Source organism: Mustela erminea, chromosome 7 (assembly GCF_009829155.1).
Source record: "Mustela erminea isolate mMusErm1 chromosome 7, mMusErm1.Pri, whole genome shotgun sequence".
Lineage (NCBI taxonomy): Eukaryota > Metazoa > Chordata > Mammalia > Carnivora > Mustelidae > Mustela > Mustela erminea.
Window position 1 is genome coordinate 66,314,062 of NC_045620.1, and position 15,034 is coordinate 66,329,095.

Below are 15,034 nucleotides of genomic sequence, written 5' to 3' on the forward strand. Positions count from 1 at the left end.
GAACTCTGTTCAGCCCTCAGCCCTGGTGACCCGGAGTACACCTGTAAAAGTCCACTCTGAAGCCTCAGCCTGCCTCGGCAATCCCTTTACTTGGGAGGCATGTTGGGATACAGGTAATATTCTAAAACCTTCCCCATCCAGGAAAGGATGGAAATGTATACACATGCGAATCTCCGAAAGGCCAGGCAACCTGAAAACACATTACAGTGATCATAGTCCCAATGGGAGGGAAGGCAGCTCAAGGCTCTGGCCCCGGGGGGCTGTGTCCCACAAAGGATGGGGTCCTGCGGAGCACCTCAAGTTGCTAACAAATCCTGAGTAGCAGGACTTCCTTTTATATCAATCCTGGCTCTAACTTCAACTTGCAAATGCTTCTTGAACTGTTGGCTGATTTTTAGTTACAGCTTTTGCTAGACTCTCTGATGGTACCTAGTTCTTGTCTCTAAACTTGTTTTTAATTTTGGTAAAACAAAAACAAAAACAAAAACAAAAAACAAGTAACATAAAGTTTTCCATCTTAATCATTTGGAAGTGTACAGCTCAGTTGTGTTAAGTACACTCCCACTGTTGGGCGGCTATCTCCGCCGTCCATCTCCAGAACTATCTCATCCTCTGCACCCATTAAACATGAATTCTCCATCCATTCTACCCTTCTGCCTCTATGAATTTGACGCCCGTAGGTATTTCTGATAAGTGGAAAGTGTTTGTCCTTTTGTGCCTGGCTTGTTCATTTACTGTAAGGTCCTCAAAGGTCATCCACATTGTAACATGTGTCAGAATTTCCTTTTTTTTTTTTTTTTTTTAGAATTTCCCTTCTTTTTAACACTAAACAATATCCCACTGCATGTGTATATCATGTTTTGTTTATTCACTCATCTTTCAGTGACATTTGGGTTACTTCCAACTTTTGGCTATCGTGACTAATGCTACTTCGAATGTGGGTGTACAAATATGTTTAAGTCCCTTCTTTTGGTTCGTTTGCAGACCTGGCCTTTGACTGTCCCCAAATCAGTCAAGATCCTGACCTTGGGGATGGAATTCTCTAGGCCAGTCTCTATTCCAGTGGGAGAGAAAGAGAAGCCTAGGCTGGGCTTGCAGGTGATGCGACCCAGGCTGAACCGGGTGGGAACTCCAGAGCAGGTTCCTGCCCCTCCCGACAGAAGGCAAATAAGGGACAATGTGGCAAGAAGTAAAGAAGAGTGGGATGTCCCCTCTGCCCCTGCGGGAGGAGACACATACCACTGCACAGAGGAGAAGAGCAAGACAAGGAAGGCCTCTGTTCCCCAAAAGGGCAGGCATGCCACAGAGGAGGCCCTAGACGCTCAAGAAAGGGCAGCCCAGGCTGCAGGGGCAGAGGTTATGAAAAGGATGGGGATGCCGGGACTGGTGCTATTCAGACTTCAGTTGCAAGGGTCCCGGCATACAGATCAGGGGTAAAGGGTGTTGGAGGGGGGAGCAGGAGGAGTCTGGAATGCTCTCATTTGACAGACAGGCCTCCGCTCAGCCAACTCCTGAAGTACAAGAGGCACAAAAGCAGAAGTCTAAAGGGCTGGTTGGAGCGGGGTTGGGGGGGAGCTTGAGGGTGCATTGCAGGTCTCTAACTCTGGCCTTCTGAGCTACGTACGTGCTTTTGCGTTTTAGTGGGAGTGTGGGCAGACTGAAGCTGTGGGCAAAGGTGGGGTCTAGATGCCTGTGAATCCCTCTCCCAGTCTGCTGCAAGCACCTTTCTGCTGGCTACGTGATATTTTTTGGTGCCAAAGTGTCTAGGTTCAGATACCAAATGAGGACAGCCTGGGAAGGTGCCGCCACTAAAGGGAAAATTGATTGCTCTGTGGAGCTCTGAACATCCTCAAGTATAAAGATGACTTAAATCACCCCTTCGATGCCAGGACCAAGGTATAGACTCAAGGCTTTCATTTTTGCCCAGACCAAACTTAAGGGGCTCCTCTGATGTCCTAGGAGCCAAGGGGGACTGCCGGTGGGGGCATAGCGTCAAGGCTCTTTCCCTTTGTGACTCCAGCTTGAGGAGGTTCCCTGAGTTGATGCAGATGTTCCTGAAATACCCCTCCCCCGTACCCCCCAGCTGCAAGCAAACTGGGACTCTCAGGAGAACTCAGAGGTAAGCTGTCCCCTTAAATCCAGAAAACACAACTTCCAGACTGTTCTGGGATCCCAAGAGTCTGTGAGGTCAGCCTGGACTTGGCCACAGTGACATGGATCTGAAGCCAAATCAAGGTGCCAAGGAGCCTGTTGGCTCAGCTTTTTACTAATGCTGGAACCAGAGCCAAAGATGGCCTGATGTCTCCGTGCCGTGGTGACGCAAAGTCCCCACCAGCACCTCTCCTGCATGCTGGGCTCCATGGCTGCTGAGAGCTGTGTACTACGCAGGCTCTCGGGCTTGGGTTACTCAGGGCTCAAGTCTCCACCCTGCTCCCTAGTACTGACCAGACAGATGGAAGAGCCCATCCACGCTGAGATCCCAAAGGAGATTGAAGGCTCCCGAAGAAGTTTCTGGAGGCCATGTCAACAGCTAGGAGAAAAACAAAAACAAAAACAAAAAAAATGCCATTTAGGTTAGCTGGTATAATAACAGTATGGTATAAACGTAGTAAACCTTTACTACTCTGTATTAAATAAATCCCATTTAACCCTCACAAGTCCACGTGGTAGAAGGATCTTGCCATTACTGACATATTACAGGTGAGGAAATCACACTCAGAGGGCTCAAGCAGCTTCCTAGGGACACATAGCCAGTAAGGAGAAAAGCCAGGATTCAATCCCAGGCCTCTGTGACTTGAAATCTCCTACTCTGTCCACCTCCCTGTGTGAGAGTTTTCGTCTTTCTACTCATGCCCTGTGGCCACAGCCATCCCCGTCCAGGGCAGTTACTAGTGTGAGGAAGAGACACAGCTCGAAAGCAGAAAGTACACTCAGCTGGACAATGACAAGCCAGCTACTGTCCATGATCCTTACATCATTTCCAGGTCATTGTCTTAACTTACAATCATCTTAGGCCATGCTCTGGGAAGAAGTTGGTACTGAGTACCAACCCTCAAATAACCTGGTGTCAGGGGGCAGGTCACCAATCTGACTCACTGGGATCTTTACCTGAATGCTCCTTGAGTCTGAGGGTCATCAAGTGAGGATTTGGAATGTGGAGAGAACATGATGTGGAGATGAACAATGGGACAGCACCCCACGCCCAAAAGTCCCATCCAGCCTGGGGACACACCGATGAGGCCAGGCCTTAGAGACGGGGCAGCACCTTGGCGGCCCTCTTCCTGCCATGGTCAGTCATGCTGCATATTATACCATCCTTCTGAGAGTGCAGAGCAAAGCCTGCTGTGGGGGACTCTCTGGGCACATCCCCTCTTCAGGCCTGAAGCTCTCATCTCCAGGGGCTGGGGTTGTTGCTTGATGAGAGCCCTGAGCCAAGTCCCTCTCTGGGCAATGGCCTTGCAGTAAGGGAGCCTCACTTGAGGTCACGCTCCCTTTCCAAGTGCAGCCTTAGTCTGCTATCTGGCCCCATTGGTACTGGAATCCAAAGGCCTGAACCCCTTGCCTCAAATGGAGCAACTCTAAAGTCACCCCATTTCCAGAGCATCTGCAGAACTGGCTGTAGCCTGTTGAATCTGCCCTGCCATTTGGCTTCCCCTTCTCCCAGCAGCTCTCACTCTGCAGGAAGTGTGGCTTATGGGAACCCTCCCCAGGGAACCTCAGGGAAACCACATCTCAGAGTCATTGTCTCAAGGATCTGGGCCTATGATAACCAGAACTCTGCTTTCCTCTTCTTCTCATAGCTTCTGGTAACTTCTACATACCTACCATTTTCCAACAAGAATATACATTCACTGACAGCATATGCTACCTGCTTCTGTTCACCTTCCCCAGCAAGCCTCACCTTCCTCCAATTATACAGTAGGGCTTCAGTGACCGGCTTAGGAATTCGTGAGCACTAAGGCCAAAGCCTATTCACCCAGTGGCCACCACACACTCCACTAGGAGGGAGGGTGGTGGGGAGCAGGATTTAGTCTCCATGGGAACACAGGATGTCCTTTTCCAAAAAAAGTTGAATGAGTGGGGTTGGAGAAATCTGCCTAGCTCACCCATCCCCTAGCTCTCAAATCAACCTCAGGCACATATATGAGCCCCCAGCAGCCCCGTGACCCTACACACCTAGCTGCGTTTGCTTGGACTGGGGAAGGGAGTTGTCACTAAACCTTTACTGGATCAACAAGACTCCTTCCTGCAAATTAACTTGGCCATGGAGCCTGGCGAGTAGAGAGAAACTGAAGCCCGTCTTGGGACCCTAAACCTTCCCCATTGTGGTTCCAGCTTTTCTTGAAGCCCAGCCATACCCCTACCCCTGGATTCCAGGAACCACCCCTGCACCTTTAGGAGAATCCCACCAACGGCTTCAGGGAGCCCCCGAGGATTTCTGCCTTCTCCTAGCCCTACTCCTCAGTCACAATGTGAGGTTCTGAAGAAGGCTGAGCACCATGGCCATATTCTGTGCATTTACCTGGGACACCGTTTCCAAGATCTTTCTATCCATAGAGCTTACTAAGTAGCAGGAACTCAACCCGAGCCTGAGAATGAATGAATGAATGCTACTGTTTCTATAGGAATATCTGTTCTAACAGGCAAAACCTCCAAAGTGAAATAGCAGAGTCCATCCTGCTAAGGCCTGTAAGACCTCAGCTGCCGTGCTCCTCCCTCCCCTTCCGGAGATGAAGCTGTTGGGCAGAGTCTTGCCCAAAAGGCTCTCAAGGCCAAGAGCACCCTTTTCACTTATCTGGCTTCAGCCACTGGGTTAGGGAGAGCTTTTGTTTCTCCTTCCTGAAGATGGACAACCAGAGCCATTGCACTAACAGCATCCCTTCCTGATGACATCCAGGCCCTGGGCAGAGCTGTGGTGGGACCCATAAGGACAAGGCAGGTCACAGAAATTTCTCACTTAGTTGTCACCTGGGACTGTGAGTCCCAGTTTACAGAGTAAGAAACTGAGTCAAAGAGGGGACATTAAATAACTCATCCAGGGTCACAGAGTAGAACAGGGCAGAGCTGGAACTCACAGCTAGTGTCTATCTGGCCTTGGGGCTGGGTTCTCTGTTCTATGGCCCCCTGCAGAGGTCACCGAGTTGGGAGAAGAGCTGGGCAGGGCTCACCCTCTCCTCCCCGGGCGGACTGACAGGGAAGGCACTTCATGCAGTGTCAGGGTCACACAAGGACCCTCTGTGGGCCACATCTCAGATGGGCTCTTTGTGCCTCCCAATGCCTGATTGTGCATTTGGCCATATACTGTGCAAGGAACAGAGAGAAACTGCACTGACTAGGGGCAGAGAAGAATGGCAGCACTGTTCCCTGTTCCCTTCTGCCTGTCCCATTGGGCCTGGGGGAGGGCAGCAGCCACACTCTTGGGCCGCAGGAGCTGAGGGTGTCTTTTTCCTCTGGTTCAGGGAGGGGCATGCTGGGAAGGATCCCAGAAGGGAGAGGAGAGAGTTAGGGGGGCCTTTTCTGGAAGGCAGCCAGCCAGTCCACCCAGGCTGGGGAGTTCCTAAACAACCCACCCTGCATGGTGGCTCTAATTTACAGCTGGGGTCCAGGCCCCAACTGGCAGGAAGAGACCAGCTGGAGCTTGTGACCTGCCCATCCCCAGGCAGGGATGGCTCTGGGAAGGGGCCAAGGCCAGCATCCTCACACATTGCATTCAGATGACAGCAGGTGGTCCTGTCCCTGGGCTATTCCTGCCGGCTTCTGTCTTTCTCAGGGTGGTTTTAAGCCCTGGGCACGTTACCTCAAGGCAGCCAGAGGAGGAGAAAGGGGTAGACACAGAGTAGCTGTTCTAGACTTTTCCAGGCATCCTACAACTCCACCGAGAGGGGGAAACGCTCAAACACCTGAGCACACACCCAGCTGTGAACGCACAAGGGCCCTCACCCTTCTAAGGGTGCTGCAGGGCCCGGACCTGGGACTTGGGAGGGGCGAGGAGCAGCCTGGACACAATGGAAGCTCCTGTTGAGTAACCAGGAGTCACAGAGGGCTCTGTGGGTTACAGGTGATACCTGGTGAGGCCCAGGCTCTGGTGGTGAGTGGATGGAGACCACAGGCTGGTCCCGGGACTCTGTGATGACAGGGGGCATCCTAGGCTGCCTCCCTCGAACCTCTTGCCCCCCGCTGGGACACACCCGGCAGCACCCAAGGCCAGAGAGGGACATGCCCATCCCCCCACCCCACCCACTCCTGCCCAGGCTCTTCGGCCAGCGTGCTCCCGCCACCTAGTGGCAGGTCTGTGCTCCTCACCTGGAAGAGCCACCGGAGCAAGGCCACTGGGCAGTCCGGGGTGTGCAAGTAGAGGTTGCTCAGGAGGCCCATGCGCAGGAAGGAGAGCTGCTGGGCGGGCGGGCAGCTGCGGAGGCAGAAGAGTGAGGTCAGGGTAGGTGGGAGGCCCTCCATGCAGGCGGCCTGGCAGCTTTTCCTCAACACGCCTGTCTGAGGAAGCCACGGGGGGCCGGGGGTGTGGGGATCCCATACTGCATCCTCACCTGACCCCAGAATCACGGCAGCAACTGCTAGGGACACAAACGCTTCGAGCTCTGATGCCAGGAGCTGTCAGAAGGAAAAACCACCACACCCATGCCATCACTGGAGTCATTTGACCTTCCTGAACATGGCTCAGTGTTCAAAGCACAAGAGGGGAAGGGACGTTTTTTGTCCTTTTCCCTGTGGGGGAGGGGGAAAAGAAGGAATTTACCGAGGTTGTAGAAAGGACCCCTGTGGAGGTGAGGAGGGAACCCAGGAGTCCCGGACCTTAGCCCAGGGCCCTGGGCGGCTCCCAGGCAGGCAGAATTACCAGTGGGGCCCACGTGGGGCCAGCGTCTGAGCTCTGGTTACACAGAGCATTTCTGACCCATCTTGTGTTTTTCCGAAACAAAGGACACCTGAGAAGATGGGAAAATAACAGAAAGGGGCCCAAGACAGAGCCATTCGGGGAAGGAAAGAACAAACAAGGGTGCCATGGAGGCTTCTTCAGAAACCACAGGAGGGGCCAAGTCAAGAGGAGATGGTGGCACTGAGACTCGCCTCCCACCTGTGCTCCTACCCTGCGCTTTCCCTTACCGCAGGACCCTAGTGGGCCTCTCCTTGCTCCCGGGAGCTCCCAGACTCAAAGGGCCAGTGTGGAGAGGAGCCTAGCTTTGAGTACTCTTGCCACCCCACAGACTGTCTGGGCAGACAGGATCCCACAACCCTGTAAAAGGAGTTGAAGTATTTCATGTGGTCATAGGGCCTTTGGTGGAAGGTGTTTCAGAAGTCACTTCAGAAGGGCTGGCTGGACTGTGTCACCCTTCCTGGTGACCCCCAGAGAGGCTGGGTTTGGGGCAGGCTGCTTCTCCTCTGCTCTCTTGTTCTACATGATGTTCCTAAAGCAATGAATAGGATTCTAGGAAATGAAAAAAGGAATTTCAGGTCCATCCTCCTTTTTTTCATGGCCAAATCCACGCAAAGAATATTTCAGACAGCATTTAAAGTCATGACTCTAGATAGAAATTTCTTCGGTTGGCCCAGCCTCTTCTTCTCCTTTTTAAAAAGGACACATTTTAATCTGCCAGGAACAGAATGCTCCAAAACAAAGATTCTCCTCTGAGCCAAGTTGCTGTCTCCTTGAGTATGTCCAGGCAATTTACAAATTGTATATTTTTTTTTCCAAATTATTTAAGTTCAGAGGAGAAAGCGGCTTTGTTCCTAGGTCTGTGAAGCTGACCACTCTCAAACAGACCTTTATTTGTACATACGAACACGTGTGCACCCCAGGGCTGCTGGCACACTCTGCTCTAATTCACGTGCTCTGTCACCCGGACACTTTCAGGGGCCGACCCTGCAATGCATGTGCCGTTCGAGCCCTGCACCCCGAGTGCAGACAATACCCCAGCAGACAATGCCTAGAAGACCTCACAGATTGGCAGGTCTTGGCTGGAGGCCACGTGGCAAGGAGGCTGGTGCCCCAGGGACTCTAAGGAGACTCTGGCTCTGGCATTCTGCTCAGGGGGGCACCTCTCTAGTTTCTCAGTAGGAGAACTGATTGTACAAACCCCTGTTGGCTCGGATCAACACATTTCTAAATGCTGCTCCGAGGGAGAAATACCCTTCGGTTTACAATGTCTCCTTTGGGCTATGCCAGTCTCGCAGCACAGTTTCTGCCAGAGAAAAGATCAGTCTGCCTTCAAGTTCTCTGCTGCCCAGTGAGGGTTAGCCGGTAAGGCAAGGAGCAAGAGATAGGCAGAAGGGCAGCCCAGCTGTGCCTTGAAGCGAATGGCTTTCAAGGAATTCTGAGCTTAGAGCTCCATGAGATGCAAGGAATCTCTGCAGGCTGCTGGACCCCAAGCCCAGTGTGCATGCTCCAGGAGGGGAATGCTGCTTCATCTCAGTGGAACCACGAGCCTTCTCCCCTTTGGTGCAAGGGACAAGGCTGACTGCAGCTACTGTCCTGATCTGCGGCAGGAAGGGAAGCCTGGAGGAAAAAGGGTTGGCAAAGTAGGAGTGTGTACTGAAAACTCAAAACCCTTGGGTTACAGAATCACTTGTTAAGTTTGCAAAAACCCACGGCATGTCCACAAACCAAGAATGCGGACACCGGGTCCAAATGGGTGACTCTGCCTTTTGCAAAGCCAATGCTAAGTCCGAAGTCATCCTGAGAATGTCAGAAGACCCCGGAGTGAGAAGGGGAGGGATGGGGCCTCCTGGGCAGCAGATGCCATGCAGGCCTGGCTGGATGAGAAGTCCCAGCTGTCAGCCCTGAGGATCCCAGTAAAAGAGGTTCCCATCTGGGATGAGACACAGCCACAGTCAAGAATACTGCTAACCCTCAGACCCCGTGGCAAAGACAGAAGGCTGCAGGAGCTGAAGGAAATAAGAGGGGGATGGTGGAAATTGAGAGGGGGATTAGTCCCAAAGGGGAATCGAACAAAACACAGGTCAGCTTGGGTCAGCAGGTTGGGCTCCTGGGCCGAGCTGGCACCTTCTACCTGGACCGTATGTTCCTGATAATGCCCAAGTCAACATTCCTCTAGGCTCTCTATCTTCATGTATTTTCTGGGCAGCAGTCCTGGAGGGCAAAGGATCCAAATGCCTTGGGAATCCCAAGCGATGGCAGAGGGATAAGCACCAAGTGTAGTTATTTATACAGTATCAGTTTCTGTGTCTTTGCCAAGTTCCTCAAGAGCAAGTTTAAGTAAAATGCCAAAGGAGAATAGAATGGAATAATGGTCAGAGTTTCCATCCCCATTCCTCCTCTTTTTCTCTCTTTCTTTTGTTTAAAAATGAGTGAGCACCCTTCGGGTCAGAAGTCCAGGGATCCCAGCAACGCCCCAGCAGGGTGCTTCTGTTGGCTCTTTATTTTTCGGGGACAGTTGGACCAGCTGGGCGCTCTGGTCCATCCACACTCTGTAACTGATGGATTTATTTCACCTGGGGCTTCAACCCCGTTGTGCCAGTGAGACAGAGAAACAGAAGGGACCCCAGAAAAACAGAAGAAAAAAAAAAAAGAAGAAAAAAAGAGGAGGAAAAAAAAGCTATTTTTTTTTTACTTCTTATCCTGTTTCTGTTCTTGCTAGAACCTGCACACCTCACCTCACTTTACACATTCCTGGTAATGTCAATAGGTTACATCTTCTTTGTAAGGGACAAGGAATCAATGATTCTCTAGAATAACCCCTAAGGAAGGACCAGGTGAGAGGGATGAGAGGAAGCCATCACATGCATATATCAGACCATTGACGAGACATCTGGATGCCAAGACCCTCTGATTCCAAGGAGTAACCCCCGGGGCTCTCATCTTTGGATATCTGAGGGGACATACACATCAGACCACCATCCTCAGTAAAAACCTCAGACCCCCAAAGACGAGGCTCCTGCTCTTTTCCTTTCCCACTCGTCCGGACGCTCTGTGTCTCTCTCTACACATCTTCACCAAATTCTGCTATTGCCTTCTGCTAGCTCATGTTTGATTCCCGTCCTGCATGAAGGCAGAGACCGTTTGATTGGCCCCATGGGAACCCCCCACTCCCCCCACCCCCCAGGTCCTCAGACCTGCCTGCCAGCAACACCAGGAAGAGGAAGAGGTCCTAGCAAAACAGAAGCTGGGAGCTGGCCTCAGGGAGACCCAGTGTACAAGCACGCGGACACACACACAGCTCAGTGCCACCGGCCTCCTCCTGCCAAGATGTTTCCTGGAGGAAGGGCTCCCTGAGCATACACAATGAGCACCTCACTGGAACAGTGAGGTGGACAGCCCCCCACCCCCTTCCAGCGTGCTCTGTGGGGGCCCAGGGAAGACCATGAATCATTCAGCGGGCAATGTCCACCCTTCCTGGGGAGACGGCTCTGGCCTCAGAGCTGCATGTGGGCATAGGTCCCAACACTTCACTCAGGGGAATCGGATTTCCTTTTGAACAGCTGTCAAGGGAGGAAAAAGTTCAGCCCCTGATACCAACTTCTGTTGTAAAGGCACGTGACTTTGGTTCCAGGGAACTGACCTGAGGTCACACATCCAGCTGGGTGATGAATGTGAGCAGACCGGCCAGGCCATCTCCGATCCTGGGGCTCCGGGCTCCAGGAGATGCGTTCTTGCATGGAAACCTAGGTAGGTGCTGCCCGGTGAGGACAAGGACTCCTGCAGCTGCCCTGTGCCCCGCCGTGCCAAGAGTGCCCACTTTGTACTGATACCCCTCTTCACAGATGGGTAAGGAGGCATGGATCTCTTTCAAGAGGTGGTTTTTAAAACTCGCATTCACTTTCCCCCCCTAAAACTTCTAATGGTAAAAATGAGATGTGTTCATAAAATACAGAATATAATAAGGAAAATAAAAGTTACCTGTAACCTCCAAGTGTTAACTTTTTGCACAGCAAAACACTGAACCATACTGCCTCTTGAAAGATCAAGTAACTTTTTATTTTCCCTTCATTTTCATGCTTCCGGCTGAACACAACGGGGTAATTATTGACCCACAATTTTCCTCTCTTGTGTCTGGGTTTGTGGTCCTTGGCATAAACAGGAAATAAGAGTGACCCCAAGGCTAAGTGGTGACCTTCAGGAAGTGGCCCTTACCCACTGCGTAGCAGGGGCCCTCTGACCGGACCATGTGGAAGGCGGTGGGCATTCCTCCAGAAAGGCCTTGGGCTCCCAGGACTGGCCAGGCCGCCTCTCCAGTGCCTCATTAGCATACTTGAGGGAGGAGGGTCTGAATTCCTCACTCTGGGGAAGCTGGCCGGCCACCTGGCCCCATTTGGCAGGGCTGCTCAGTCCCCGGGTCACTGCCGCATGGGCCCTCTTGTCTGTCAAACACTTCCTGCTGCCTGTCCAGTCTGGGACAGGAAACCTGCTGTCACACAGACCATGGCCGGCCAAGGCAGTGAAGCAGCACTGCAAGATGCCTTCCTCTCTCCTCTCCTCTCTCCTGTTCCTTCCCCGCCCCTCCTCTCTCTTCAGCGCGGCTATCCTTCTTTTCCCTTCAACCCTTCTTGCTTCTTTTCCCCCCTTTCATCGTCCCTTTATGAGACACCTTCTCAGCGTGGTGACGTCGGCCTTTACCGATATGCAGATGCTCAGGTCCAGTCACCTCGTATTGCTTCCGGGGCTACGCTCCAGACAAAGCTCTGGGTATGAAGTTGTTCTCTATCACAACGTTTATAAAGGAGGAAGGTCAGAAGTAACATATATGCTGAGGAGAATGGCTAAAGGTGTTGAGGCCTTGTGCTAGGCAATATTCTCTCAGCATTCACGTCATGACCAATGGCGACGTTAGGGCCTTGTTGAGCTCTTCATTGCACAACATATAAGACACATTTAGAAGATGGCTGAGGAAAGCCGACTGATATCAGTGCTCTGAAGGATTTGGATTTTTTAGGTGTAATAATGGCATTTAAGTTCTATCTAAAGATAGAGCCCTATCTTTTAGAGACACACAGTGAAGTACTTACAGATTCAATTATATGTGCCTGGGATTTGCTTAAAAATAATCCTGAGGGGATAATGTTAGTGGGCAGAGGTAGAGACGGAACAGGATCGCCTTAGAGTTGATTGCCGAAGCTGAGTGATGACTGTATGGGGAATCATTACACTATTCTATGTATACTTGAAACTTCCCGTGACAATCAGATGGCTTTAGAATTAGTGAAACAGACATAAGGAAACCCTGAAGAGCTGGAAAAGACAAGACTCCTGCTTTCAAGAGACCACGGACAGCTCAGCTTCTGGGCTCCCTTCCGTCTGGTGTGGGCCCAGTGGCCTCCTCCCCATCCCTTTTGGCAACCAATGCCCAGCAGGGTTCGGCCTCAGGAGCACGAGTGGATAGCTGCCCTGAGTCCTGTGGGCTTTCTCTCTTGTTCTTAGATAGATGAACTCCCAACTGCAAGTACTGGATGTGGCTGTGGTCAAGCTTTTAAAATCCCCTTAAAAAGCAACAGAACCCATGGCTGTGTGATAACGAACATAAATTTCCTTCCATGGAGGAGTGTGACAGGGCAGCTGTCCTAATGTTACAGTGTGCACTTGGGGCTGTGGACGGACTTTTCACTGCTAGCATCACACATCGATGGAAGGGTGTTGTCTCCAATGAGCAGATGGAAATGACGATGATGTGTGCTGGAAAACTGCTGGATGGCCCAGAAAGTGGCTCCAGTGTCGGCAAAGACATCACCCCAGAGGCATGTATGGTGAGTCTGACTAGAGTTCTATGCTCCCAGGGTGTGGGGGAGGAAAAGACGCTATGAATACATAAATACACAAGCGACCTGATATTTGCTGCAATGTAGGGCTTTTTAAAGTAAGTGCATCTAAATCAGTAAATTAAATATGGTAAGTCGACATGTGAGACTATTTCATCTATAATCCTGAAAACTGACATGTCCCACCTGACTCAAGCACAGCCTTGAGTTTCCTCACTGGGGCCAGCCCTTATCCTTGGGCTCCAGAAGGGACAGGGCCTGGCCATCCCATGCTGACATTTACCTGAGGAACCGTTCTTCCAGGTGGCTCCGTGGCTTGAGCTGTGAATGGTCCAGGATGCAGGGCAGGGGCTGATGCCTGGGTAGAAACACCATCTCCCCAGGGTGCACCAGCGGGATGACCTGCGGTGACACGGAGAACTTCTCCACCAGCATCCTGGCAAAGCAAGGAGCCGGAAAGGCGAGAGTCAACACCTGCACCTGGTCTGCAGCCCAGAAGAAGGCCAGGGAAAGCCAGATGGTGCCTTCTGCTTTAGTGACCGTTGCCTGGTGGGGAGAAGACTGGGGAGGACAGCGCCACCTGCTGGTAAAGGAGGAGCCTGCAAGATGCTGACTCAGGAGCTCTTCCCCATCCCACTCTTGGTCCTGCATCCCAGCCCCTTACTCTGGGCTTTTTTAGCCCAGGAGCCAGAAGTCCTGCTCCCAGACCCAGTGCTGCCCATTCCCTTTGTTCAGCTCAAACTTTCACTGGGCACCCACGATATGTGGGTGCCAGGTGCTGAAGGATGAGTCAGGCGTGGGCAGCCATCGCATGCCTAGGGGAAGGGTAAACAAATCACCACAACAGCCTTCGGCAAGTGGGCTGACCACAAAACTGCCTACACAGGCACGGCCAGGGGCGGAGGAGAGAAGCTTCGGGTGTGGCCCGGGTCAGGGAGGGCATCCACACAAGGAAGGAGCCGGGATGCTTCTACTGGGGCACCAGTCTGTGAGCTCTTGTGATCACGAGGACTCCCCAGGGATCTCCGGATGCCCAGGCTTTGCCCTGCCTTGTGTATCTGATCAGTAGATCAGAGCTGGGTCCCACAGACAGGGAAGGAACAGAGAGAAGAAGGGATACATTCCAACTCTATTGGGAGGGATAAAAATTGTTAGGAGGGAGTGGGGAAAAGGGAGGCATTTAATACAGTTCCTACGAACACAGCAAATCTCTGCTTCATGAAGGACTGGCCACAGTGCCCTGGTGGGTAAAAACAGCAAGTTTCAGAATAGGGAGTGTGTACGTGTGTTTGCATGTGTGTGGTGTAGTTATACACACAGACATAGGCACATACACATTCTTAGACACGGGCAACACCCACCACATAACTGACATGGCCAGCTATGAGCTTGAGTCATCCCTAGGGAATAGGATTTGGGGGCAGCAGCAAGGAGACTTTTCCTGCTTACTTCATACAACTGTGTTCTGCTTGATTCAATAGAAACAGAACACACCTTTGACAGCCAAATGAAACAAGCCACAAGTATGCCATCCCCTCCTGTTCCCAGCCTGGGCCCTGGGATGTAGGACTCGGATGGGGAACTGTGCTCAGGGCTTCTGTTGGGGTCTCGGACACAAGCAGCGGGCTCTGCAGGCTGAGCTGTGTAGCTGGCGGCCTACCACTGGCTGGATGAAATCTGCCTCCCTCTGGCCCCCGACCTGAGGAAAGAGGCCGATGTTCATCACTGGCTCACATCACCAGCTTATTTGGAGGGTTAAATGGCACAGGGTGTGGAAACGCCATGAAAACACAGGGGACTTCTGCTCCTGTAGACTTTTGCAAGCAACTTGTGTGAACCACCACACAAATAGGAGAACAGTTTTCTGTTTTGTTCCTCTCTTTGCCATTTCGGCTTTTGGGGTTCTATGGCTTCTGTTGCTCTTATACTAAGGAAGAATTTCAAATTATTAAAAGTTTACAGGAATTGGGCTCATCTGTAAGAGGGTCTTAGTCTGGTCCCCCAAACCATAATACAAAGGGACTTTTGTGACACTAAATATAATGTATATGCATTATTAAGAGTTCTGAGATGACTCTTCCATGTCTAATTGGGAACTTCCTGTGCAGCCCTGAAGTGAGGATAAAGGATGATGTGAGGGCTGAAAAATTCCCCCCTCCCCTGCCTCAGTGCACACATAAGGTCTTTTAACTTTAAGAAATAGAGAACGTAGGATGGCATCCACTCAAGATGCAAGCCAATCCTTAGAGCATGAGGGGATGCTGGGCTCTGGGTGCTTGGGGGTCTCTTCTACGGTGGGCATCCACAGCGG

The 15,034-nt window shown here is 51.7% G+C and overlaps 1 protein-coding gene across 13 annotated transcripts in view; it reads right to left on the reverse strand.

Annotated features, from left to right (window-relative positions):
* Positions 1 to 15,034, reverse strand: part of FAM178B (family with sequence similarity 178 member B) — a 109,467-nt gene that overhangs the window by 66,536 nt on the left and 27,897 nt on the right. For all 13 annotated transcript variants that reach the window (XM_032351959.1, XM_032351956.1, XM_032351965.1 and 10 more), the window contains 3 exons: positions 13,007 to 13,159; positions 6,304 to 6,409; positions 2,446 to 2,530 (listed from right to left, as the gene is read on the reverse strand). In XM_032351959.1, coding sequence (XP_032207850.1) covers positions 2,446 to 2,530; positions 6,304 to 6,409; positions 13,007 to 13,159 — 344 coding nt within the window. The remainder of the gene's footprint in view (positions 1 to 2,445; positions 2,531 to 6,303; positions 6,410 to 13,006; positions 13,160 to 15,034) is intronic.